Consider the following 26120-nt stretch of genomic DNA (forward strand, 5'->3'; position numbering starts at 1 on the left):
CCAACTTCTAATTCCTCTAGTAAACTGATTCACTTCTTTTTGATTGCTTCTGAACACTTGACCACAGCTGAATTCTGTCATCTTCTGGCTCCGTGAATTTTGGAGGGGGAAACTCTTTGGTTTTCTGGACTCTTCTCATTCTGTCTTTCCTTCTTTATTTTATACAAGATGATTGATCTGTAAAGCTACTTAATGTGTTTCTGGGCAGGTGTACAGAGCAAATCCAGTGGAGAGAGGATCATGAAGGGGCCAGCCCCTCCCTCAAGGAGACACATTCTTATAGGAGAGTCAGTCCTTTGCTTATGAGACATTTAAACAATCTAAGAGAGCAGGCAGGCAGAGAAAAGGCCTGAGCCCTGAGAAAAGCAGGATAGTTGTGGACAAGAGAACTCAGGAGACTTTCCCAGGACCCAAGTATGGAGGTGCAAAGGGACACAGCCTAAGTGGAGACAATGAAGAGCCCACTGAGGCCAGAATGGAAGGTTCATGTGAGGATGTGGGCAGGCAGATGGGCAGGCTGGAGGAGATTGTGAAGGCCCTTGAATGTCAAGCTAAAGAATTAGGATTTTGTCCAGAGGGCAGTGGGAACCCACTGAATGTTTCTGAGCCAGAGAATGATACAAGGCAGAGTTTAATAAAAGGTTAAACATTTTCACCAGGAAGGGAATCTTAACATCTCTGAGTCAGCAGCCCTACCATGAAATTCACCATCTCTCTCCTCAGTCCATCTCCTGAATTCTATTTCAGCTAATGACACACAAGCACAAATGTCACCTCCCCTGGTTGCTCTCTGACACACTACCCAGTGTTATTTTCTTCATAGCACTTATCACCCTTGGAAATGATCTTGTTTATATACTTGTTTACTTCCTTTCTCTCTGTTGTTCATGGAATGTACAAAATGGGGTAGATGGGTGATTGTTATCTGTTTTGTTTGCTGCTTCCTTTCTATCAACTATGACAGTACCAGGCTGGTGTCAGATGCTCAATGCGTATTTGTGGAATGAATGAGTAGATGGATTGACAAATACATTAATGGCACACTATTTTCTCAGTCACCCCGTCCCCACACCCCATGGTGATTCTTGACTCAGCCTTCTTCATCCTCTGCAGAATCCAGTCATTCATTCCCATGTCTATGAATATTATCTCTGCATCCCTCCCTGCCCTCCCCCTACCCCTCTGCATTTACGCCTGGACCCTCTCAGACAACTCTAAGCTTCTTCAGGACAGAGCCTCCTCCCCTTCATTTCCTCCATGGGGGTAAGCACAGGGCCTGGGCAATGACAGTTCCCACTGGTCCAGTCTTTACAGTTTTCCAAGGGTTTTTCACATGATCCTGGTATACCTCGGGCAGGTTCAGACTCAAACCTCAGCCCTCAACTCTAAACCACACACTTATTCAGTTATTCTGATTTACGCATAATTTATGATGAGTGAATGAATGAATGAACAAATGAGTGAATGAAAGCTGGAAGTGCTCAAGATCAGTTGTAGAGGGAGAAACTAAAATTGGGAAGACCTGTTGAGGAAAATGTTGGTCCCCAACATACTGATACAAAAGGAGAGAGACTGGAGGTTGGGGATAAGGGGGATAGCCAAAAGCTGGGGCTAGAAAGGGCTGACTCCCCAGAGGTGAGATGACTTGGTCCCATGTGTCAAGAACCCCCTCCTCCATCGTCTTGTTTTTTAAAATGGAAAGACAGCCAACCTGGGAGAAGACACCAGAGAAGAAGTTAAAGGAGCAGGGGATTCTGAGTCCAAAGGAGATATAACTTATTGGTTTGTGAGCTACTGTGTTTGTAAGTAATAAGTATTAAAAATATAAGCAATTCCATTGGACAAAAATTGCAAAGGACAAAAATATATAAAGAAAAAATAAACTGAAAATCACCAGTTATGTCACCATCCAGAAAAAGTCATCCTAAATTTTGATACACATCTGTTCAGACTATATAAATGTAAATATCAATATAAATATATATATTACGTTTATATAAATCTATTATATATACTTATAATTTTATTATATATATTGTATATATATTTTACACATACAAATATACACACACTTTAAAAAAAAATAAAATGGGATACATACAGTTGTGTAAACCTGCTTTTTGTTCATTTAATAATATGTAGTGAACACAAAAGAGATTTTATAAGCCCAAAGGGCAGTTTGATAACCTTTGGGATAAACAGGAAACCAGAGAAGATATAAGAGCATGAAGTGAGTAGTTAAGCTCTGGGTTTTGATAAATATTATTAAAGTAAATAAAACTTAGATGTCCTGCCAGGTTAAGTAAATTATTAGCTCTCTATCAGCAAGGCCACTAAGTCGTAGACTCATAGGATGTTGGTACTTGAAGGAGCCTTTGAGTTGATCTAATTCAACCCCCTTCCCTTAGGTATTGAGAAACTCCAAGCCCTGGGACATTAACTAATGTGCCTAAAGAGACATGACTGGTGAGCCACAGAGCAGGAGTGAGAACGGAGTGCCCTGACTCCCAGTCCAGTGCTCTGGCCATTAAACCACACAGGTCAACAGTGTGCATGCTCAGGCACTGATGTGCAGAATGGGACAGGGGAGATGAGGCCCCAAACCCAGTAGTTCTCCAGCTGTATAACACCAATGGAGGTGTGTGTGTGTGTTAAGACGGCAGCAAAGTGTCCCCAGGCAGGTCAGCAGCTTTGATGAAATAAACAAATTATTTGAAAGACATAAACAACCAAAGTTCACTCAAGAAGAAATAAGTGGGGCTTCCCTGCTGGCGCAGTGGTTGAGAGTCCGCCTGCCGATGCAGGGGACACGGGTTCGTCCCCCGGTCCGGGAGGATCCCACATGCCATGAAGCGGCTGGGCCCGTGAGTCATGGCCGCTAAGCCTGCGCGTCCGGAGCCTGTGCTCCACAACAGGAGAGGCCACAACAGTGAGAGGCCCGTGTACAGCCAAAAAAAAAAAAAAAAATACAGCCGGCATACAACCTGCCCATATTAAGTGCTTTTTTAAAGGTCTTTTCAAAGGCCCTAAGCAGGCTTCCCTGGTGGCACAATGGTTAAGAATCCCCCTGTCAATGCAGGGGAAACGGGTTCGATCCCTGGTCCAGGAAGATCCCACATGCCGCAGAGCAACTAAGCCCGTGCGCCACAACTACTGAAGCCTGCGTGCCTAGAGCCCATGCTCTGCAACAAGAGAAGCCACTGCAATGAGAAGCCCACGCACGTTAATGAGTGCAATGAGAAGCACTCGCCGCAACTAGAGAAAGTCCACGCGCAGCAAGGAAGACCCAACGCAGCCAAAGATAAATAAATAAATAAATCTATAAAAAAATAAATAAAGGTCCTAAGCAGTTAGATTACCAAGGGTCTGGCAGCTCTGCTTCCTGATTCTAAGTCTACTGTTCTTTTCCTCGTGGGCTGGAGATAAACTGTTTTCGCCTTCCTACCTTAGAGATATATTTGAGGCTTCACTCTCTGGGAGGTTTATTCCTCTCGAGCAGCACATTTTCTCCTGGCTGCTGGAGAAGCCCAGGATGAAAAGCGTAGGGATGCTTCAAGGGTCTATTTTAAACTACCACCTAGTGGCTTCTAGGTTTCTATAAACTTTATAAGTGAATGGGGGTGGATGTGTGTGGCAGGAAGGGATCTGACCTGCTACTATAAATAAATACTACCATGATTTTAAATTTAGGTACCCTAATTGATAATATGAGGGCACTCACCGGAGGTGGGACAAGAAGGTTAGGGTTGAGTTTTCCTGTGCCCAGGCTATCTGGTCATCTCCAGGGCCTTCTTATTGAATACTCAGTCTTTGGGCATTAATTAAATTCTTTAGTGGCAAGTTAGTCCAGTGTGTGGCAGGATCTCCACCCCTTCTAGCTGAAACTGCTTCATCTACAGTCCTTGCTCAGGGATTCTGAGCTAGGCAGCTCTCTGAACTTAGAGGAGACTGATTGGTGCCAGGGTGGACACCTGACCCAAGGTGTCCATAGGCTGACCAGTGACCAATGAGGTGATGTGCTGACATGGACTCTGACCAATATGGTAGCAGTAATTAAATCTAGGAAACCTGTTTCCTTTAGGACTGGGGAGGGATTCAAAAGTGGGACCTGGGGTTAACAGGCTTATGAGCTTATGTGCAGAGGACAGCATGGGCTTTGAGAGAGATGGAAAGAGCAGCTTCTGGTTCTGACAGCTTTTCATTCCTATCTTGTCATTCATTCACGCCTTCACTCAACCAATACTTATTGAACACCTACTATAAATCAGGCCCTGTGCTAGATTCCTCTTGAAATTCAATATAATCTTTGCTCTCCTACTGCTTTTAGTCTGATGACAAACATTAATAAAATAATCACAGGTAAATGAATAATTCTTAAACTTTGGTGAAATATGAAGAAAAGATATAGATAGGGAGCTATGAAAGATTGAACAGGGACGTCTGACCTAGTCTGGGAGCCTGAGAAGGCTTCCCCGGAGAGGTGAAGTTTGAGCTGAGAAGTGAAGGACAAATAGGAGTTATTTAGTTGAAGGGTGAATTTAGGGGAGAAATGTGTTCCAGGCAGAGGAGCCAGAATGTGAAAAGAGGCAGGAGGGAGCATGGCTTGTTGAAAGGAGCTTGTCATAAATCCACTGTAGCTGGAGTGGAGTGTAACTGGGCATTAAATGCCGTTCACGTCTATACACAAAAGGTTGTGGTTTTTTTGTTTTTTTTTTTTTTGCTGTACATGGGCCTCTCACTGTTGTGGCCTGTCCCGCTGCGGAGCACAGGCTCCGGATGCGCAGGCTCAGCGGCCATGGCTCACGGGCCCAGCCGCTCCGCGGCATGTGGGATCTTCCTGGACCGGGGGACGAACCCGTGTCCCCGGCATCGGCAGGCGGACTCTCAACCACTGTGCCACCAGGGAAGCCCAAGGTTGTGTTTTTTCTAATGTGGCCTGAGGAGACTCTCTCCCTTGAAGACAAAAGCCCAATGGACAAAAGTACCTACTGTATACCCCAGGTGCTCAGAGGCGTACAGGATCAATGAAATAGTTTCATCCCAACCTCCACCATTTACTAGCTGTGTGATCTTGGGCAAGTTACCTAATATCTCTGAGGCTCAGTTTATGCATCTGGAAATGGAGACAATAAAATCATTTGTACTGTGTTGTGTTGAGGATTAAAGAGATGATGCCTGTGTGCATGCCTAGTTTGACTTGTGGCACATAGTAGGTGCTTAATGCACACTTTTGATATTAGCCAAATGACTGAGAAAGGACCATGGCTCAATAAGAACTCACTTCTTTTTTTTTTTTATTTATATATATTTTTTATTTTTATTTTTTACAGTATGCGGGCCTCTCACTGTCGCGGCCTCTCCCGTTGCGGAGCACAGGCTCCGGACGTGCAGGCCCAGCAGCCATGGCCCACGGGCCCAGCTGCTCCGTGGCATGTGGGATCCCCCTGGACCGGGGCACGAACCCGAATCCCCTACACCGGCAGGCGGACTCTCAACCACTGCGCCACCAGGAAAGCCAGAACTCACTTCTTTTTGCACACTGGTGGGGGGCTGGAGGTGGGGCAAGACTAATACAGTGTTCAAGACAAGGTAGTAAACAATGCAAGAGAAGCTGAGGGATAAGCCAAGGCAGGGGTCAGACGGTTAGCACGGGGAAACACAGCCACGTCCACGGGCTGGCATATCTGGGAGCTTAGGCATGAAGCATCCTGGGGCCAGAAGGGAGAGGATGGAGCTCGAGCCAAGAAGAGGGGAGCTGGGGAAGGGGATTGTGTGGGGCTGGGGACATGGGTCCACCTTGGGAGGCCAGCTCCACTCTGGGACAGAAAGTCCAGTGGACAGTCATCAGTACTTATGAAGCTCTCTTTCCCCACTGAATCCCAGGTTCTAGCAGGTGCTCAGTGTTAAATGGATGGACGGATGATGGTTATCTAGGCACAGAGTCACATCCATCACATGCAGTGTGTGAGGGTTGGGATCATCTGTGCTGTGGCTTTGAGCCATCTGGTCCAGGGCTCCCCCCATAGAAAGTCACCCGCCCCGGAATATAGGGTCTCAGTGCCAGAGATTCTAAGACATGGAGCCAGGCCCTAGTCATGGGGTTTGGGTTCTGGACAGGGTTTATTCCAGAAAGAATACAAAACTTGGTAGATTTACTGAGAAGGTGAAGATTTATACAGTCCCATGGATAAATCCTTCAGAGTGAGATGGAGAGTAGCAACACCGAGGATGTACTGGCTTCTCTCTACGTTCACATCACCTCATTCTATAAATGCACTGTGGTATGTTTAATATTTATTACCCAAGTGTTGTTCTTTTTTAAAAGTCACTGTGGAAATGGAAGTAAAGAAAAATAAAGTTGGGAAATTTTAATGGAAACCAGGTAGAGTTGATACCCAAAATATATGCCATAAGGTCCTATAAAATTGCCAGAGGTAGGCTAAAAATTTGGTTCTGAGCTGTCTCCTTGCCTGAGCAAAGAAGGAAACAGGGGTGGTCACCAACTTTATGGTGTTCAGAAGAGAAACCACCAGCGACTCAGTGAGATGCAGCCTTTCAGGGTATTGAGATCTGGGGTGCTTTCTCCCTGGGTCCTCACACAAAGGAGAGCCATGGGTACACAGGGCTCCTGCGAGCACATTGGTGTGAGCTGCTTTCACATTTCCTGCCCCTAGGTCAGGCCTAGCTCAGGAGCTAGGGTAGACCTGAGGAGCTCACCCACAGACTCTGCTGGGGAACAGAATAGAGAATTAACATTTCTATTCTCCCAGACACATCTCTGCCTGAAGCATTGCTGGAGACCAAGAGAGGTGTTCCTTCAAAACCTGGGGATGAAGGAACTGGATAACACCAGCTTTAATTCTCCACCTGGCACTGGAAGCCAATGTAAAGTTGGTCTTGGCAAAAATGGAGGTGTAATTAATAAGAAGACTATTAAGGGAGTGAGAGTTACGGAGCCATCCCCAGCTGTGGGGCTTCACTTGGCTTACCCTCCAGTGACTCACTGGCTTCTGAGCAATCCTCATATGCCTGATTTAGAGGACTTACTCACCCTTCAGAGAAAGAATTTAATGCAATAAAGCAAATGTCAGCAAGTGGGCTGCGGCTTAGCACATCACCCCAGCCTGCATCCAGCTTCCCCCTCCCTGGCTCTCCCTGCTTGCGGCCCCTCCAGCCACTCAGCACCTGGACAGGCCCACACAATGGGACACATTCCAAGGCAGAGCGGAGACTCAGAGATATGAAACCAGGGAGGGACCTCAGGCAGACCAAGCCCTGAAGTTTGGTCCAGCAAGATTAGAGATTAGCTCTAAAGCACTAGAGTCAGGGGCAGGGTGAGGGCTAGAACCCAGGATTTCTTCCTCCTATACAGTGCCCTTCACTCCACTTTCTTCCCCCGGAAACCGTGCTTAGATTATGCAGATGAGGGGTGCAGGCTGAAGCAAATGCAGCTACCCCAGTCTGGGTGACATTCTTATCTGAGGACTCTCCAAGGACCAGTGGGGAAGGAAAGGTGTGTGGGGAGCAAAGTCTCAAGCAAAGTCTTTGAGGTGAGACGTGTAGAAAGAGCTGGGCTACCCTGGGCTCGGCCGCCATCTTGCTATTTGTTGACATGGTGCTTGCTGTGGGGGAGATGGAGGCCTCTCTGGACGCCCCCCCCCCCCGCCATAATCAGGTGGTATGGATTGGAATCCCTGTGTCAGGCAAGTATGGTATCATTCCCAGCCAATTTCCCGTTCCCCTTGATTAGGAAACAGGCCCCAAGAGTTAGGCTGGAGCAGAGGCATAAGCCACGGGAATACGCAAATATTTCCCCTTCCTTCCTCCACCACACAGAGGAAATTACTCAGAAGGCAAGTTGATTCAGCCTTGGATTTAAATCAACTCATTGAGGGATTTACCTAGGAACTCCTGAGGGAATTATCTGGAAGAATTAATTCCAAGGGTAAAAGAGGGAGAACAGGCATTTAAGGTAAACCTTTACCTAGTTCACTTATCTGTCCCTTGGTCGTTTTTCCAAACTTTTCTGAGAGTCTGCCACATGCCAGGCACTGGAGGGAGGGGGCTGACCACAAACTTGCCACTCAGGTTTGCTGGAATCAAGGGTCTTGAGCTCTAAGGGGCTTTTGGGATCAACTAGCTTAGTTCACTCATTTCATGGATGACGAAGTGGAGGTTCAAGTTGAACTCTGCCTGGGGCTCACAAAGAGCCCAGCGTGGGCGGATGCTCTGACCACATCTCCATGTGGCCTGAGCCTAAGGAGTTCTCTTGCAAGTGAGCCAAGGGAAACCTCCCAACAGGAAAGCATTATTCTGTATTGCTAAGATCACCAGCTCGTGAGCAGACGCACAGCCTCATGCCTCCAACTGCACACCCACCACCATCACCTTAGCGTTCATTCGGAAATAAAACCCAGTGAGGCAGGCTGGGCCCCGCCTCAGTGTATCCCTGCCTTACCCCAACTCACCAACATGAAGAAGCGTTTTTGTTCTTCTCACTATTTTTATTTTGCACTATAAAAAGCAACAACATCAACAACCAGTAACATACTGCTTTTCTTCACATTCATATGGATTTTAGGAAATTATTGCCTTTTCCCCTGGAGAAATAACCTACAGACAAAAAAGAAGTAGTACCACATTGAGAAATCTGCAAATCCCAGAAGTCAACAGCTTGAAGACAACCCCAAGGGGCAGGGAAGAAAACAAGTGTCACCAGAGACCAGACAAGCACACATAAGGACAGCAAGCTGGGGTGACAACCGTTTCAATGCCACTGACTCAGACAGTGGGTACCCTTTCTCTCCTGGCACCCAGTGCCACCACCTCAAAGGGGTGATTGTTGGTCTATGGTCTAAAGAACTCTTTTCAAATGACGCCAGAGTTGCTTTGAGGAGAGGTGCAACGAGAAAGGTTCAAGTATGAGTAAGAATCATGCCAAAGTCCAAAGTCAGGGTAAAACCCACAGTGAAGAGGAAACCAGAAGTGTTACTGTCTCACTACTTCACCCAAATGACTCCACCTGACCCAAGACAGAGTCTCAAAAACATCTGAGGGTTCAAACGAGCATATACATCATGTCCCTAAAACCCTGTAGGGTTACTTTCCTGACTAGGTGGTGATAAGCTTATGCCCTGAAGCAACACAGACAGATACGGAGACTGCCAAAGTTAAAAAAATAAGGTGGAAATTGTGCTTCCTTCAAAATGAATTGGCTTTGTTACTGCCTTTTCTCCTGGTCCAGCAACTGCTTTCTCTCATATTGCTGCAGATATTTATTGCCTTATGCTTGAAATGAAAAGGCAAACTTTGAGGTGCAAAGACTGGGCAGTCCTGAGGGCAGGGGGTCTGGAAATACAGTAGTCAGCACGTGCTGTGCTCTCATAATGGCTTGGCCTTCCTTCAGTCCCAAGAACCTATCCCCGAGGTCAGTCTGAAGTTTGTTTGCAAACCTGGTGACCCTTCACTGGTCCCACCAGGACAGCGGGACAGAGTGAGGTCTTCAGTATTGCACACGTATGAAATGTCCACGAGTCAAAATACAAAATCACAGTTGTTCTTGGAGCTGGGCTGGTTTTCCCACTCTGGTCTTAGCAGGATGTGGCTGTGGCCATGGGGCTCTGGCTGAGCTCTGAGACTGTTGAGTGGGTGGGCAACGGTGCCAGCACCGAGGTAGGGAACGTGCAGTAGGAACCCTGCACGTCAGGGCTCAGTGTCTGTAAATGGGCTATGAACGAAGGGCCGGCTGCCTCCCCTTGGGAGGAGGGAGCCTGAAGGCTAGGCGCGCAAGGCAGGATCTCGGACTCATACTGTAGGAGCTGGCCCATGAAGCTGAAGTTGGGCGAGACCACACTCCTCCTCTGCTTGATGTAATCAAAGGCGTCCTTTAGGTGGAACTGCTTGGTCTTCATGAGGTAAGCCATGCAGATGGTGGGTGAGCGAGAGATCCCAGCCTCACAGTGAACCAGGACCTTGCCTCCCTTTTCCCTGACACAGTCTGGAAGAAAGAAAAGACAGTGGAAATGAGTTCGGATTGGAACTCAAAGGCAACTGGATTTAATTAAAGAATTAAAAAAAAAGTGACCTAGTAATCAAATCATCCTCCCTGCTCAACGTCTGTGGTCCCACACCAGGCTTTTGCCAGTCTTTAACCTCCACTGCTGAGGATAGACTTTAGGGTCCCACCATGATGTCTATCTCTGCGTAGGACCTTCACAATCCTTAGTTCTCCAGGATGCTTTCACAGGTTCTGCCACTGGAGGTGCTGGACCTGGAGTAACTCCTTCCTGGGGATGCCATCTTAACTCGGGTTCCACGGATGCGTTTCAAGAAGACTATGGAAAATCTTTGAAGCTGCATGCAAGTTTTCGTTGCACATTCACATTTCCCTGAGAGGGTCCCAGGCTCAAAGACTGACTTGGAGAAGCAATTCCTGCCTCTCGGGGTCTGATTCTAATGGTGATGACCTAGCCCTCATCCTGGTTGAGGCCTTCCATCCTCCCCGGGATCCCTGTTTGGCTGTGCCAGGGCGGGATGCTTGGCTCAGCACCGAGGGTTCCCAACCAAGCAAACATACAATAAATAGTGCACAGCCACTAATTATAGCCTTGGCTAAGTAACGCTTACTAGACGGAGGATATAAATGGCTTTGGCAAACTCCATCTTGCACAACAATGGGAGTCACTGCTATAAAGCTACCACCTTCAGTTAGCATTCATTAGCTCAATATGACAAAAGCGGGGTGCCCTCCTTTTCTGTTCTACTCCTCCCCCCAAAAGAGCTCCAACTGTTAAAAATGAGCAGGGGCAAAAGGTTAAACACATATACACATCAAATAAAAACCACAAAAAAGAGTCTTTCCAATTCCCTCTCTTGCTAGTGAGGAAACAATTACATCACAGGAAGTTAGATGTCCATGGCACTATGTAAGGCCACAGTATGCAACAACATTTAAGATTTTGAAGGGCAAATAAAAAGTCAGCCCCCTTACCCACCTCCCTCCTCAAGTTCAAGAAATTTGCAAATGCATCTCTAAGATCTGAAAGATCCAGTTTCTGAGGAGTCAGGGAGGAACCTGGAGTCTCCCCAACAGAATGAAAATCCCAAAGGACACCCCAGGGTTCCTCATTAGAAGTGCCCCAGTCTCTGATTCAAAAGAAAAAAAAAAAAGTTCCTGTAAATTAGTTCAAAAGAGACTCCAAGTTCCTAGGATTATAGGGTCGTGACTCCAACCTTCTTTTGCTCCTCCACCAGCAAAAAGCTGGTAGTCTAGCTTTTAATTGGCCCAGAGCCAAATCCCAGAAAGCAAAGGGCCTACAGTGTGTTGCTTCTGGATCCCACTTCACCCCTGGGGGCTTGCCTTCTACGTGGCCCTCGGAAGGGGTCAATGCATGATTCGGCCTCAGTCCCTCCTTCCTTCAGGAGGGCAAGGAGTCTGGGGAAAGGCATCTCGTGTGCCTTCAGAATGCTGTGGGTTTGTGCGGTTGTGTACCCAGACACAATGCACACACAGGATGGGGAGGGAGGCTTCTGAGAAGTGATGGGGGCGGGTTTCATGACTTCACTGAGAAGTTATCTAGATAATTGAATAACAGGCTGACAAGGGCAAGGCATTCCCAGGGACAGGGAGAACAAGTCAAGGGTTTCCCACCCTGACCCCATCATCTTGACTGTCTCTCAGAGACTCCAAAGGAACCATCTCAGCCCAGAGGCTCAGGGAACAGGGAGGCAGGCTCGGCCTTTTGCCTCTGGTGAGTTTCTCTGCAGGCTTCTGTGGAGTAGAGATTGTGTGTGCTGAGCAGAGGGCTCACCACGTGGTGGAAGGGGGGCCTTTAACGGCTCCCTGCACTAAGTAATCATTGCTGCACCCAGCACCGGCCTTTCTCCCTCCAACATCCCTCAGAGCACGAGGCAGGAAGATCACTGCTCAGCTTCAACAGCTATGCATGTTAAAGGGAAAGAAGGACTCTGGAAAGGGAGGCAAGCCCACAAGGATGGGGAGTGGTGGGTGCTTGCAAATCTGAGACACAAAAAAGTCAGTCCAGCCCCCAGGGGAGATGGTTGAGGGAAACAGAGATGTCCAATGAAAGAACAATCCAGCCTGTTCGAGGAGTTGGAATCCCAAGGCCCAAAGCCCTTTCTAGGCAGAGGGACGAGAGGTTTCCAGGCCTACACGATGGAGTAAATGATAACTGCCTCACGGAACGTACAAAGGATGCAAAAAGATGCCAACTTCTCTGTGCATAAAGCACAGAGCTTGAGACGAGCACTATCTTTAGTCCCAAATCAGCTGAAAATGCAAAACAATTGCCCCCAAAGCAGTTTGCCAAAAACCGTGGAAAGCTGCCAGGGCCCTGGGGGCTCAGTGCGTAAGGAGTGCTCTCTCAGTCCTTCTGTTTGTTTTCAAAAATATCCCAACCTACGCAGAAGCAGTTTGGGTGGTTCTTTCCCTCCCCTGCTTCCCCGGCATGGAGCCTCACACACGGATGCACCCTGCTTCCCGCCCAGCCAGAAACACTAACAAGAGCGACAGAGTATTGCTATAAAATTGTAGTAATTCATTTATCTTGCAAATTAAAGCTCCTATTAATAGCAACTCAAATCCTCCCCTCTGTCGTTTTGGTCGGTGCATCCAACGAGCCAAGTTGGCTCTACAACAAGATGCTTTTCTTCTCACTGACGGGAACCCCCATCAGTACATCAAAATCCAAGAACACGCTCCCCTAGGGGCCCCCCAAAACAACTGAGGGGGAATGGCTGCACCTACCAATGAAATCTATTGCTTCTTGAAAGTGGGAGCTGATGTTAGCCGCATGGCTGTCTTCCACGGGGATCCATTTGTAGTGTAGGTGGGTCGTGCAGGCCTCAGAGGTCCGTCGTGAGACATTCAGCAGAGCCGTGATGTGCAGGTTGGCGAGGAACTCACACTTGGACGCATGGTAGGCACTTCCAAGGTACAGGAACGGAAGGATTTCGACTGGGCCGCCCTGGAAGGAGGGGCAAAGGAGGACAACCAGGAAATGTTGGATTAGCTTGCTCTTTGGGGAGAAGAAACAAAACAACGCTGACCTATTTGTTTTCAGGTGGGAGGTTCCCTTTCTGGTTTCCAGGTAGAGAGCTCAGAGTCAGCGCAGTTCACCCAAGAGTGTGTGGGTGGAGCCTCTGTCCTGGTAAACTCTCTACCCTACATTACTGCCTTGTGACTCAGTGACAGCAAATCCCACACAGCTAAGATTTTCATTTTCTTATATATATTGAGGTGGTAGGAAATGCCGGCAGCCTTCCTATACTGACAAGGATGAGAAGAGGGTGGTGTGATGGAAGACTTGAGAGGCCCGTGCTATAGTTCTAGCTGCCCTGAGAGTGCCAGAGTGAGTCCTTTAACCTTGGGGGCAGCCTCGGTTTCCTTCTAGATAAAATGGAAAATGGTTCAACAAGGTGAGCCCCCTCCTTTACAATCCTGACGTTTTATATATATATATATATATATATATATATAATGTGTTTCATCAAACCTAGGACACTGTTGATCCTAAGATGCATTTGGAGCTCAGAGATGTTAAAATATGCTTCCCCCGTCCCCCAAAAAAGTAAACTTCTCAGAAGTGAAAATGACCACTATCTATCCAAAATCCTCAGATAATGAAAAGCTGTTAGGCCATGAGCAGGGCCTGATCCTTTTTTTTTTTTTTTTTATTTGGCTGTGCTGCGCTGCGTGGCATGCAGGCTGCAGGATCTTAGTTCCCCAACCAGGGATCAAACCCGTGCCCCGTGCAATGGAAGCGTGGAGTCTTAACCACTGGACTGCCAGGGAAGTCCCAGGCCTGATCTTCTCGTGGGGTTGAGTTTTGGTGAGAGACGCGGACATCTTCACCCTTTTGGGAGACCACCTATACCTGAGGTTTCTAGTTAAGAAGGATCCCCAAAGAACCAGAGACCATCTACCCTGAGGAAAAGCTAAAAAGAACAGCTAGCTAGTCAGACTCTGGCAGTCTCAGCATTTCCAGGGTGGCAAGAAAAGCCATTGTTCCATACTTGGAACAATGGGAGCCCCTGGAGATTTAGAGGGAAAACACTGAGCTGGGGTGACAGTGGCTGTGTCTTTGGCAGCCTTTCTCATATCATCCATCCGCTTCCTGTGTTTCCATTTCCTGTCCTGGAATAAGAGTAGAATGGAAACTCTCTGCCAGACCCACAATAGGGAAAGGGGCACGGGACGAGGGCCAGGAGAAGGCAGTTCTCAAATTACCCCGCATGGGTTTGCTTTTTCTTTCCTGAGAAGTCAGGTGTTTAAGGCAAAGGCCAGTTTGGCCACTTGAAAGAAAGTTATAGAGATTTTACAAAAGGTAGTAATAGTAACCAGTATTTTTAATAGCTGGCCCCTGAGCTTAGCACTTTAGGTATACCTACATAGATCTCTCCCTCTCTTTAGAGCCTGGAAAATGCTGACACACCAGGCCTGGGAACCTACTCAATTTCTCCTGGAGCTTAGCCCAACACCCCTGAAACCATGTTTCTTTCCTTTTTTGAATCTTCTTTTTAGACTCAAGAGGAAGAAACCAAAGGCCTTCAGAAACCCCAAAGGTTAACACGACCTCACCCGGCTTCTCTCAAGGCAGAAGCGCTACTAAGAGTAGCACTAGGGGGTTCCCCAGATGAACTGTGGAAACACACCAGGGCCTCCCTGGTCCTTGCTTGGCCAAAGGTCTGCTGTGCTTTCACAACATCCTGCAAATTCTCGTTTCTCTTTCACTTTCTGAGAATGGAGGAGGAAAACACCACCCAAACAAACAAACAAAAATAGAAATTCAGCTAAGCCGGATGCCCATGGCTTGAAAGTCCAGGGTTCATCATACACTGTAATTTTAATAAAAGAAAACAAACAAAATAATAACCCTGGCACCTCGCCAAGCTAATAGGTTTCCATTCAAGGAAAAGCCACCTGGCTGTATTTGGAAGTTTATCCCCAGGGGCAGAGCTCTGCTCTTGGCAGGCAGCTGGCATCTTACACAGTATCTAGAAATCTTCCTTCTATGATTTGGGTATGTTCTTATTTTGTGCAAAGAGCTTTTTGTGCAAAAAGCTCCTCCTACCAAGTCAGATGCCTAGAATGGCCCTCTTCCAAAAGAAGGCATGTGGAAAGCAGAACAGGGTCCTGAAAAGAACCAGAACAAGGAGTTAAGAGAAGGGAGTTCTGGGCCTAGTGTGGCCATGAACCCAGCTGCAGGATTCTTGGCAAAATCAATCATCCCACCAGCTGTGACAGTTTTTCCCTCTGTAAAATGGGAAGGTAGGTTTTGATCTCTGTTTTCTGCAGATTTGGGTCCTTGCTGGCTTTTTCCACATCCTCCTGCATTGTATAGGTAACCCCTGCCTGAGCCGTCCACTTTTTCTTCCTCTAATGAGTTGCCAGAAGGTACAGTTCTTTGAAGGGAAGAAACCCACATGTTTGTAGACACATGAAATCCTCTAGTGTGTCTTGATCTCTGGTTTCAGAATTTATGGAATTATAAGCATCAGAAACCCCTAGGGGAGGCTGCTTAGCCATCCAAATAGTAATTTCTCTACAACCCTCCCCCAATCTTCCTCCTTCAGTTAAAAATACCTAGACACGCCTTTACAGGTACTGGGTTGGTTTGCAGAAACTGCAGAGCATGAACAGTTACGAAGAAGATCAACACAGGAAGCCTGAAAGTCAGCTCTGAAACGTCTTCAGGGAAACCTAAACCGATATTTCAAAGCTTCTCTGCACCTCCCAGGCCAGCTAACAATAATGTATATTTCGCTTCCACTTTTTGCCAGAAGCCACCGAGCGTCCTGAAGCGCATTTGCTCTTGTCAGCTTATTTGCTGGAAGGAAGCCCATTTACTCTTAGATGGAAACTCAAGTTGGCAAGCAACAGAGGCTCTCTAAAGCTAGAGGCCTCTGCCAACTCCCTGATCCGCAAACGAACCAACCAAGGTTGCTGAGCAGGGAGTGGAAGAGCCAGGGTGCTGTGCAAGGAACAGAGCCAGGAGCCGGGACGGTACTTCCACACCGTGTACCTGGTCATAAGCCGGCCTGTAGCTGATGTTGAGCACTGACTTCCCACACTGACTGATGAGGGCTGTCTCGGTTTCAACCTTCTCTGGTGAAATGGGTTTTACGTCCACGCAACACTCAGGATATTCCGAGTGGAAAGTCTCATATCCCCCTAAAAGACAAAAAAAAGGCAAGAGAGATATAAGCATCGATTTTTCTCAGGCTGTCAGAAAATGCCCAGAATTGATCCATAGCCTGAGTGTGGAATAGTAAAAAAATATTCAGCTACTATACATTTTGGTCATATTAAAAAATTGAGCCAAAACAAGTAATAGTTTTAGAATAGAAACGGGCTCCACAGACACACACACACACACACACACACACACACATACACACTCTCTCTCTCCTAAAAAGCTATAATTCAGAAAGGCAGTGATGAAAGTTTTCTATGCCTATCAGAAGATAGGCATAGAAGAAATGAAAGTTTTCTATGCCTATCAGAAGAAGCTTAAACTGTGAAAGGAAATATATCTGACATGTGGCAAATATTAACCAAATCCCTCCAGAAAACAAAAGCTGTTTTCTCTCATTTACCTAAAATGCAGGTGTGATTATGCAGAATTTCAGTAATTTGTGAATGAGACTCTAAACTGGTCTGGTTCATCCCTAGTCCCTTAGCTCTAAACTGGATTATAGACGAAACCTCCTCTATTCATAAGGGAATGGGGGCTAACACGAGGTTTAAACTCAGGGCAATAAAACAGCTCTGCCCTTTCTCTTTGCCAAGGTGCTAAGAACACTGCTGACAATCCTCTCCATAGGTCCAATGTAATCAATCTAGTTAATTACCTTCCAAACCAGAGCAATGAGGCCTTCTGAACTTAATTCTTAACTCCTTAAGTAAAAACTCCTTCTTTCTCCTTGATGACCACCTACTCTCCCTTTATCTTATGACCCTCCCCTCCTGAACTTTCTCCCCAGCTACACACACACACACACCCTCATACCTGGCAGGTATGATTCTATAAAAATCCTAACTATATTTAAACTTCTCCAAATGGATCAGATCACTTAAGGTAAAAACTACTCTCTGACCGAGTCATAGAAACTTGAGTAGGTAAGTTCTCAGGCCCACACACGAGGTAGGGAAGAACCAAACGAAACACTGGCCTCGAAGCCTCAGAATGCCAAATGCTGCTGGGTGCATAGGCCAGACTTGTGTGGGGAAACACTTTGCTTCCAATCCAAAGGGACCTAAGACACTTCCAAGAGCCTCCAGAAAACCTGCTTCTTTTTCTGGCCCAGAGAATTCACTTGGGGTCAAATCATCAATTTTTTTTTTGTTTTTTTTGGTCCATGCTGCACAGCTTGTGAGATCCTAGTTCCCAGCTTATGGGATCTTAGTTCCCTGACCAGGGATTGAACCTGGGCCCTGGCAGTGAAAGTGCTACCAGGAATTAGGAATTCCCTAAATCATCAATTAAATAAGCATTCTGAGACCATGTATTTTTCCAAAAAGGCCCCCTTTTTTTCTTCTGTCTTTTGGTGTTGTAATAGCCCCACAGTGGAGCACATGGTGGTTTTTTAAACCCCTGCAGTAGGCAAATGGTTAATGGATTACACGGCAGTCTCCAGCTCTCTCCCAGAAGCTACAGCCAATTCCTAGAATGAGTCATCTAGCTATTACTGCTTCCTCTCAGCTTGCTGGAACTGCCCCCAACCCCATTTAGCACACCCAAATCTCCCCTGTGGTCACTTCAACAAATAGCCAATTGGGCCTTCCCAAATGAGCTTCTGGACCTCCACAATGACCACGTTCCCGGTCATGATGACAGGCCATGCCGGAGGGAGGCGGAGGTGGAAAGTTTGAAGGTGTCTGTGGCTTAGTTTTCCCTCCCTCCCCACCATTGCCCCCACCCCCTTCCCTCCCAGAAGGCAGAAAGAAACCACACTTACACTGACCCTCAGCTTCCTCCGAAGAGGTGTCCCTAGTTAGCAAATCACTTCCTGTGCCTGGGCCTCAACATTTTGAGTCCCAGGAGACAAACTGAGTGATAGGGGATGGGAATCTGAAGTAAGAGTGGCCCAGGCCCTCTCAAACTTCAGAATGAAGCTTGGGAAAGAGAAGCCTTCAGGCCACCCCATCTCTTGGCTTTAAACAGAGCACTTAAGAGTTGGCTGTTGGGCTTCCCTGGTGGCACAGTGGTTAAGAATCCGCCTGCCAATGCAGGGGACACGGGTTCGAGCCCTGGTCTGGGAAGATCCCACATGCCCTGGAGCAACTAAGCCCGTGTGCCACAATGACTGAGCCTGCACTCTAGAGTTCATTGAGCCACAACTACTGAGCCTGCGTGCCACAACTACTGAAGCCCGTGTGCCTAGAGCCCGTGCTCTGCAACGAGAAGCCACCACAATGAGAAGCCCGTGCACCGCAACGAAGAGTAGCCCTCGCTCGCTGCAACTAGAAAGCCCGCGGGCAGCCATGAAGACCCAACGCAGCCAAAAATAAAATAAATTAAAATAATAATAATAATAAAAAGAGTTGGCTGTTAGGAGGACAGACAGGAGGTGCGGGTGTGGGCTGGGTCCTGCCTGCCTGTTGACAAAATAAGGCAGGCAGACAAAGTCTCAGTGTAGTTGAGGGACAGATAAACAGGGTCCTGCCTCTTCTAGCTGGGGTCAGGAGTCCTATAGATTAGATGGTCTGTCTTTCACCCACTCCCATCAGAGGCGTGGAGAGACAGAACATTCCTCTCTGGTGCCTCACTTGAACTCCAAGAGCCGTGGCAATTCTTTTGGCAGCTTCAATCCTCTTCAGAGTGATTCTGTTTTTGATCACCACCGCATTACCAGGGGAACTGAGCAGAGAAAGCACACGGACACTATATATAAATACGCACTGACAATGCCGTTCGGTCATCTCATTTTAGTGGGTTTTTTTGGGACTGGAGGGCATTGAGGGAAGTGTAAAAGGCATTGCAGGACTTCCCTGGCAGTCCTGTGGTTAACACTCCGTGCTTCCAGTGCAGGGGGCGTGGGTTTGATCCCTGGTTGAGGAAATTAGATTCCACATGCTGCGTGGCCAAAAAAAATGGTTTGCCCCACGATCTGGGATGCCACTAGATTAAAAACCTGAACTCTTATCTGGATGTGAGTCAGGTAAAGAAAAAATTTTCTTTGGCAACAACTTAAAGTTTAGTACTGTTATAAGGGTAAGTATTAAGCAATTTCTACTGAAATTTAAAACGGACATAACTTTCGACGTGGCAATTCTCATAATTTTACTGAAAGATAGTGCACATGCAAAAGCATTTGGACAAAGGTATACTCTCCCACACTGCTTCAAATACTAAGGCTGGAAGCAACCTACTTACTGGCTATCACCAGGGGATGGGTTTAAAAAGTGAATAGGACATGTATGCTCTGATATGGACAAATCTCTCAAGATCTAGTTAGATGAAAGAGGCAGGAACAGGAAATATACAAAATCATTTTATTTTTACTCATGGAAAATTAATTTATCTAAAGATGAACAAGAAATAGTTGACTGTTGTCTCTGGGGAGTAGAACTGAGTTCTAGGGTGTGCAGAAGATCCACTTTTCATTGTACAGCCTTTGTGCTGTATGTTACTTACATTAAAAAATTTTTTTTAAACATTAATTTTTCTGAGATGTGAGTCTACAGAGCTGCCTACTTCCTGTGGCAATAACTTCCAAACTGCTAGCGTGGCCCCCTGCAGAGGGGTGGGGAGCAGAGGTAGGACCCGGAAGGGTTTCCTGGAATGTATCTTTCGTGCTACTGGAGAGGCAGAAGCTTTTTCTGTACTCACTGCTAAGAAGCGGAGACAAAAAGCATATCAAAAAGAAATCAGGGACTATGTGTGAAAAACCTCTGCAGAGCTTGGAGGGCACTCTCCATCTCCTGGGGGCTGAGGCTGCGTAAAAGAGGAATATCATTATCTTCTGCCTCTGTTGTTTCCCTAACAGGAATCAACAGGGGACCGTCTGTAAGAGGTGCTAACAGAGGTGGGAGCTGCCCGTGTGCCTCTGGAATCTCCTGGCCTGGAATGTGTAAAACTCCACAAGTCGCACGGTTTTAAAACAGCGCTCTCACTCTCTCAGCTCACTGCACCTGAGCTCTGAACCACATCAGTGTTACATCTCCAGGTGTCCCCGTCAGAGTCGGCCGGCGCAGCCTAGGCTGAGTCCTCATGTCTGCCCTACAGGCTATGCCTTCAATACCTTTGAGGTTACAAAGGACTCAAATACAAGGCGGCAGCAGTTATAGGAAGTGACACAGAAATCAATATTCTGGAGTCAGAGTAAATCACCCACCCACCACCAACGTCATCTCCCCCAGCAGGTGGAATGGGCAGACTGGTGAAGCAGCTTCTGGGGATCTCAAACCAAATGCGACGCAATCCCCTTCACAGCCACCCTGTGGCACCTCTCACGTGTCCTGGCTCGCTGGCCAGCCTGCCTACCACCCCTGGCAGACAGCGTTAGGCCCGCCGGGTTTGGCCCACGACCAGTACAGATGATCCTGGGGTGGGGGAGAGGAGGTGAAAAGGGTGTCAGCTCCAAACGGAGCGAGAGAAAGGCCTGGGAGGGGAGAAGGGGAAGCCAAAGAACAATAAAAAGCAATAAAATGAAATGGAAAGGAAGGGGAGGGGAGGAGAGGGACTCGCCAGGGTCAAAAAGGCAAGAGGGTCGAAGACGACACAGCCTAACATACGTTAATCGTGCAGGAGGGAGAAAAGGGGACACCGCGGCGCCACACTTCGGGGGTGAGGGTGTTACGACCTGCTGATCCCTCCAGATCTGTCCATCAGGACGGCTCCAGAGCGCAGGCCCCAGCGAGAGCGGTGAAGCCGGCGCCAGGAAAGCCGGCCCGCGCCCAGCACTAGGCGACCGACCCCCAGCTGAGAAGCAGCGCCCCCGGCTGCGTAAGCAACCCCACCCCACCCACCCGGGCCGAAAGGCCGATCGTCAAGCGCTTTCGAGGAACTCGAGTGGGGAAGCTGTGAGCGCTGACACTAGCAGTGCCCTCCCTAGAGCACGTCAAGCCCCAAGGTGCAGACTCCCGCCAGCGGAGAACCGCTCGGGTTCTAGCGTCAAGGAAGGCGCCCGGCGCCAGCAGGGGACCCCAGAGCCCGGGGCCGTCCCGGCGCGGACGGTGAAAGGGGACCGGCGTCCCCGACGCGCTCACCTTTGAGGAAGTAGACCCGCGGGCCGGCGGGCAGACAGGCGAGCAGCGAGGTGAGCACAACGCGCGCGGCGCTCTCCTCGCGCAGCTTCTGCCAGTGGCGGCTGCCCTGGTCCAGCACGACCACGGCCGCCACGCCGCCGCCGCCCTCCTGCAGCAGCCGCGCGCGCGCCGCCTCGTCCGGCAGCACGTAGCGCGCCGACACCGCGCCTCCGCGGGCCCGCCGCAACACCACCGAGTTGAGGTTGACGTTGAGCGAGCCGCGCACGCTCGAGGCGGCGAAGGCCAGGTAGGGCCGGCAGTCGAGCACCACACAGCGCGCCGCAGCCTCCTTGCGGAGCATCTTGCGCAGCTGGCGCCCGTCGAGCGACGTGACCTTCATGCCGCCGCCGCCCAGCGGCCCCGCGCAGTGCGCCCCGCAGGTGCCCACAGCCAGGGTGCCCGCCGGCGAGGCCCGGGAGGGCGACCCGCGGGCCTGCGGCCGGCCGACCGAGCCCGGCGCCGGAGCGACCGCTCAACTCTTCTTTCCCGCCCTTCACGCTCGGCACCCGGCCCGGCCACTCGCCGCCCCAGAAGCCGGGGATTCCGCCGGCAGCTCAGCGTTTTATGTGAATGGGTGTACAGCCTGTGACGTGGCTGCCCATATAAGGCCGAATAAGAGTATTTCCCCGCCCCTTCGGGCTGTGGCCACGCCCCCCGGGAGCCGGACGTGCTGGGCGGGCGCCGAGCGTTAGTCAGCCTGAGAAAGAGGAAGTGGCAGGCAACTTGCCGTGCTCTCTGTGGCGCTGCGCGGAGACACTCACTTGCGCATCACCGGGGACTGCTGGTGGGGTGTCAGGAACGCCACGAGGCCGAGGTGACCCACGCTGTGCGGGAAGAGGAGGAAGCGGGGGAGGCGGAGCTGGCGTCGTGACATGGGTTTAGAGTTTCATAGACGTAGGTTCAGAACCCGCTGGGGGCCGGGCCAGGTACCGTGGTAGGCAGAGCTAGGGGCGGCCTCGGCCAGTGCCCCCAGATGGATCTGACGTAGATTTCGATCCTTACGCGTCTTTACGCGGGGAATGAGATGTTAGCTGGAATTTGCTTCGAAGGCTGGGTTATCGACTCAAGATTGGGCTTGTGTTGGTATCGTTGAAACTTGGTGACGGGTACCTGGAGGTTCATTATACTGTTTTCTCTACTTTTCTTTATATTTTGAAATTTTCCATGATAAAAGCACCTCAAAGTAAAAGTGGAGAGAGAAGAGCCAGCAACTAATCTCCCCAAATGGGTTCTGCCCTCAAAGGGTTGATGGTCCTTTTCTTTGTCACACTCCCAGTAAAAATTAGAATAATTGTTTTTTGAGGAACCGTTTTCTGAGCCCCAGAAAAATCTGTCCTGAAATCAGCTGCAGCATCAACACGCACCGTTGATGGAGCTCAGCCCAGCCAACTGTACAGGTGGCTTCTGGATTTGGGGGATTATCTGTGGCTCAAGTATAATCCCAGGCTGTCTGCACCCGCCAGTCCCCAGCAGCTTCAGGCTTCCCATCCCCAATCTTGGGGAACTGGACACGATTCACCCATTCAGCAAGTATTTACTGAAGGTCAGCTTTGTGCCCTGGTAGCTGCAGGGACATGCTTCTAACCCCAAACTCAGGACGAACCATTTTATTGTGAGCCTGAGGCAGGAGGGGACTGCCTGATGGAAAACAGCCTGCTTCCACTAGGGTGGGGCTTGTTTACTACCGACAGAGGGGAGTGAGGTTTTTAGAAGGAAGCAGAAGTCCAATTCTGAAATCAAATGCAGTCAAACTGGACAACAGCCAGCTGGCCGTTGCCTCTGGGTCTCAGATGCCTTCAGTCAGAGGCGCTGTCCTCACCCTGCCACTGGAATCCCAACGAAGATGTGATGCCGGGGGGTTTTCTTTCTCTTTGGGATTATACGTGCCAGCCTTCCCTGCAACCTGCTCCTCCTCTAGTGTCACCGGAACCACCCAGCCTCAGACGTTTCAACCTACAACCACATGGCCAGGCTCTGTATTGGTTGCTGGACACCAAAGTGAGCAGTCCTCACTCTGCTCCAGCTGCCCCCAGCTAGGAGACGAGGCTTGGTCCAGCCCAGAGGCCTCTTTTTTTTTTAATTAATTAATTAATTAATTTGCTGCACCGTGGCGTGTGAGATCTTAGTTCCCCGACCAGGGGACCAGGGATCGAACCCCTGCAGTGGAAGCGTGGAGTCTTAACCACTTGACCACCAGGGAAGTCGCCACAGGCCTAAGGTCCTGTAGTCAGTGTGGAAGAGCATCCACGGCGTGCGAGGTGGGGTAGGGATGTGGCCCTGGAGAAGGCCACTCAGCGCAGAGGAGAGCTGAGGTGAGCTTAACGAGAGTGAATCCAGGTGAGCCAGGCCACGGAGTGGGAGAGTGGAGGACATTCCAGGCAGAGAAAACTGCTTGTGGTAAAGGGAAGAAAACCAAGAACCCAGCGAGGTATGTGCTGGAGGTACGTGGGAGACTAAGGCATTTCTGGCATTTATTAGAAAGTTAAGGAGGCTCAGGTGACGGAGGGACTTGTGTGCCATTTACGGCATTTGGATCTTATCGTTTGGCTGGAGCAGCCACGGATGAGGGTGTTACTCAGTGACTTGGTCAGGTGAGCATTTGGGGACCTCACTGAGGTGGCACTGTGGAGGATGGATGTTTTATTTGCAAGTGGAGATGGGGTCCAGACCGGCGTCAGGAGACAGATAGGCGGCTTTTGTGGGTAATCCAGGCCTGAGCTGATAAGGGCCTGCCGGAACTTGGCAGTGATAGCAGCAATTGAAGAGGCCACACAGATGGGAGAGACATTTAGGAAGTAAATTGCCGGAAGGGATGGGATGGCGGAGAGAGGAGTAGAGGGTGACTGAGTAAATGGTGACACCTTTAGATAGGGACCCTACAGGAACAGGTCCGGGTGTGTAGCAGGAGAGGGGTCGGGGGTGAACTTTAGACTTATTAATAAGTAGGAGTTGATCCTGGGCCACCCAAGGGGGTGGTGGAAAGGTGGCCTGGCAAACAGTGCAGGAAGGTCATCCATCAGTGGATTGCTCTGTCACTTCCCACCCCAACAGATCACCAAGTCCCTGGCTTCCAAAGCCTCTGCCTTCCAGATCTCATTCCTAACCTGCTCTTTCTAGTCCCATGGCCAGGGCCAGCTTCCTGGGTGTGTGACCTGTGTGACCACAAGGCCATCCTTAGAAGGGCATGATGCTTGGTTTGATGCTCTGCTGTCACTCTCTTGAAATTCTTGATAATTTTTGGACAAGGGACCCTGAATTTTCCTGTTGCACTGGGCCCCGCAAATTATGTATCCCGTGCTAGCCATAGCTGTAGTTAAAGGGCCCCATTATCCCCTGCACTGGACCCTACAGTAGCATCCTGCCTCCCAATCGCCAAGCCCTCTCCTTTCTCTCTTGTCTTCTGCAATGTGATCTTTTTAAGCTTAGATCAGAGCACAGAGCCCACCTGCTCTGCTCGAAAACCCTCAGTGGCACCTATGCACTGTCTGATAAAATCCAAATTCATTAGTGGAACATCAAGGTCCTTGTTCTAGCCAGTTGGCCGTAACCCACCTCCAGCCTCGTTTGTCTCCTTCCTTCCCCCTTCCCCCTTCCCCCAGCCCCAGGCTCCAGTCACACAAAACTACCTATTTTCCTAAACTTGCCCAGTATTTTACTGCCTCCACACTTTTCTACAGGACTTGAGCGCCTCCCCCATTCCTTTGTTAGGAATCCTTCCCTGCCTTCACACACCAGCTCCAGAGCTACCGTTACACCTCCAAGAAGGCCCCCCTTAATCCCCCAGCCTGCTAATCAGTCGCCCTCCTGGGTGTTCTCACATTGTGCAGTTTCCCCCTCCCCCAACAGAGTGTTATCTGTCCTGCCATTAGTTTGAAGGCTCCCAGGCCATACTCAGGACTTATCCCACCATCTGTGACCCAGTCATAACACCCAGCACATGGTAGGAGCTCAGGCAATGTTGGTGGAATGGAATCCAGTGCTTGCTGAGGCTTGAAAGCAGCAGGCTTTTTAGGAGGCACCCAGGGGAAGAGTTGGCCACAGCATAAATCAGGGCCTTAGACCCTGGGTCAGGAGGCAAGATAGGAAGCTGTGGATGCACAGACCCTAGGATCAGGAAGTAGAATTCATAGGCCACAGGCGTAGGAGGAGGAGGAGTGTGTCTGAGACTGGAACTGTTTAAATAATCATGCCTTTCTCCACACACCCCCACCCCCTGCCCACTGCTTTGGAATGGGAGTGAGGGGGGTTCAGGGAAGAAAGCAGAATTTAAATTAACATGAGCGTGTGAGGCAAGACCTTGTTCTATTTGTCATTCGCTCTCCCCTGCCAGTTCTACTCAGTCGGGCAAGGAGATTTTTATGTTTCTTGACCCTCCTTGACCGGTCATCTTAGTCCTCAGGTCCCGGTTCATCGCTGCGATCTGGTGTTCTTACCCTTTGAAGGGTCATAGTGCCCCTTTTTAAAAAGTGTGGGCCCGTTCCTTGGAAAAGTGCACACACAGCTTTCAGCTTCCAATGTCAGGGAGCTTCATGGACCTGGGAACTCCTGTGATGGTCCCTGCTTCCTTCCTCTGCCCAAAAAGTGGGGCCAGGTGGCCTGTGGGGGTGGATCAGAGGGTGCCCCAGAGTGCCACCCCGAAGCCAACCCAAGGGTCCTCCAGCAGCTCCAGCCCTCAGACGGTGCATTTTGCCAGCTCTCTTCATTTGCTTGTTTCTCATCGTGAAAGTAGCGCGCATGCTCGTTGTTTTTAAGAGCACTACTTTCTTTGGTGTTAACGTTCCCAGTCCAGACTGCTGTTGGGTCTGGACCCAAGACTTGCTTCCCACCATCTTGGTCAAAGGAAAGAGCA

At 49.2% G+C, this 26120-nt stretch overlaps 1 protein-coding gene across 1 annotated transcript; it reads right to left on the minus strand.

Moving 5' to 3' along the window:
• Positions 1 to 8490: 8490 nt before the first annotated feature.
• DUSP5 (dual specificity phosphatase 5) lies at positions 8491 to 21701 on the minus strand. The gene is made up of 4 exons (XM_030842431.3): positions 21233 to 21701; positions 16044 to 16192; positions 12767 to 12986; positions 8491 to 9997 (listed from the first exon to the last, which is right to left on the minus strand). The coding sequence occupies exons 1-4, from the start codon at positions 21609 to 21611 to the stop codon at positions 9591 to 9593; spliced, it is 1155 nt and encodes a 384-aa protein (XP_030698291.2). The 5' UTR covers positions 21612 to 21701; the 3' UTR covers positions 8491 to 9590.
• Positions 21702 to 26120: the final 4419 nt, after the last annotated feature.

This window comes from Globicephala melas, chromosome 16, assembly GCF_963455315.2.
Source record: "Globicephala melas chromosome 16, mGloMel1.2, whole genome shotgun sequence".
NCBI lineage: Eukaryota > Metazoa > Chordata > Mammalia > Artiodactyla > Delphinidae > Globicephala > Globicephala melas.

Excerpts from the sequence above, each read along its gene's own strand:
- DUSP5 (XM_030842431.3), bottom strand. The coding sequence starts at position 21,611 with ATGAAGGTCACGTCGCTCGACGGGCGCCAGCTGCGCAAGATGCTCCGC. Across the intron at positions 16,193-21,232 it reads GCGGGTCTACTTCCTCAAAG|GGGGATATGAGACTTTCCAC; the intron begins GTGAGCGCGTCG and ends TTTGTCTTTTAG. Across the intron at positions 12,987-16,043 it reads ACAGGCCGGCTTATGACCAG|GGCGGCCCAGTCGAAATCCT; the intron begins GTACACGGTGTG and ends CCCTCCTTCCAG.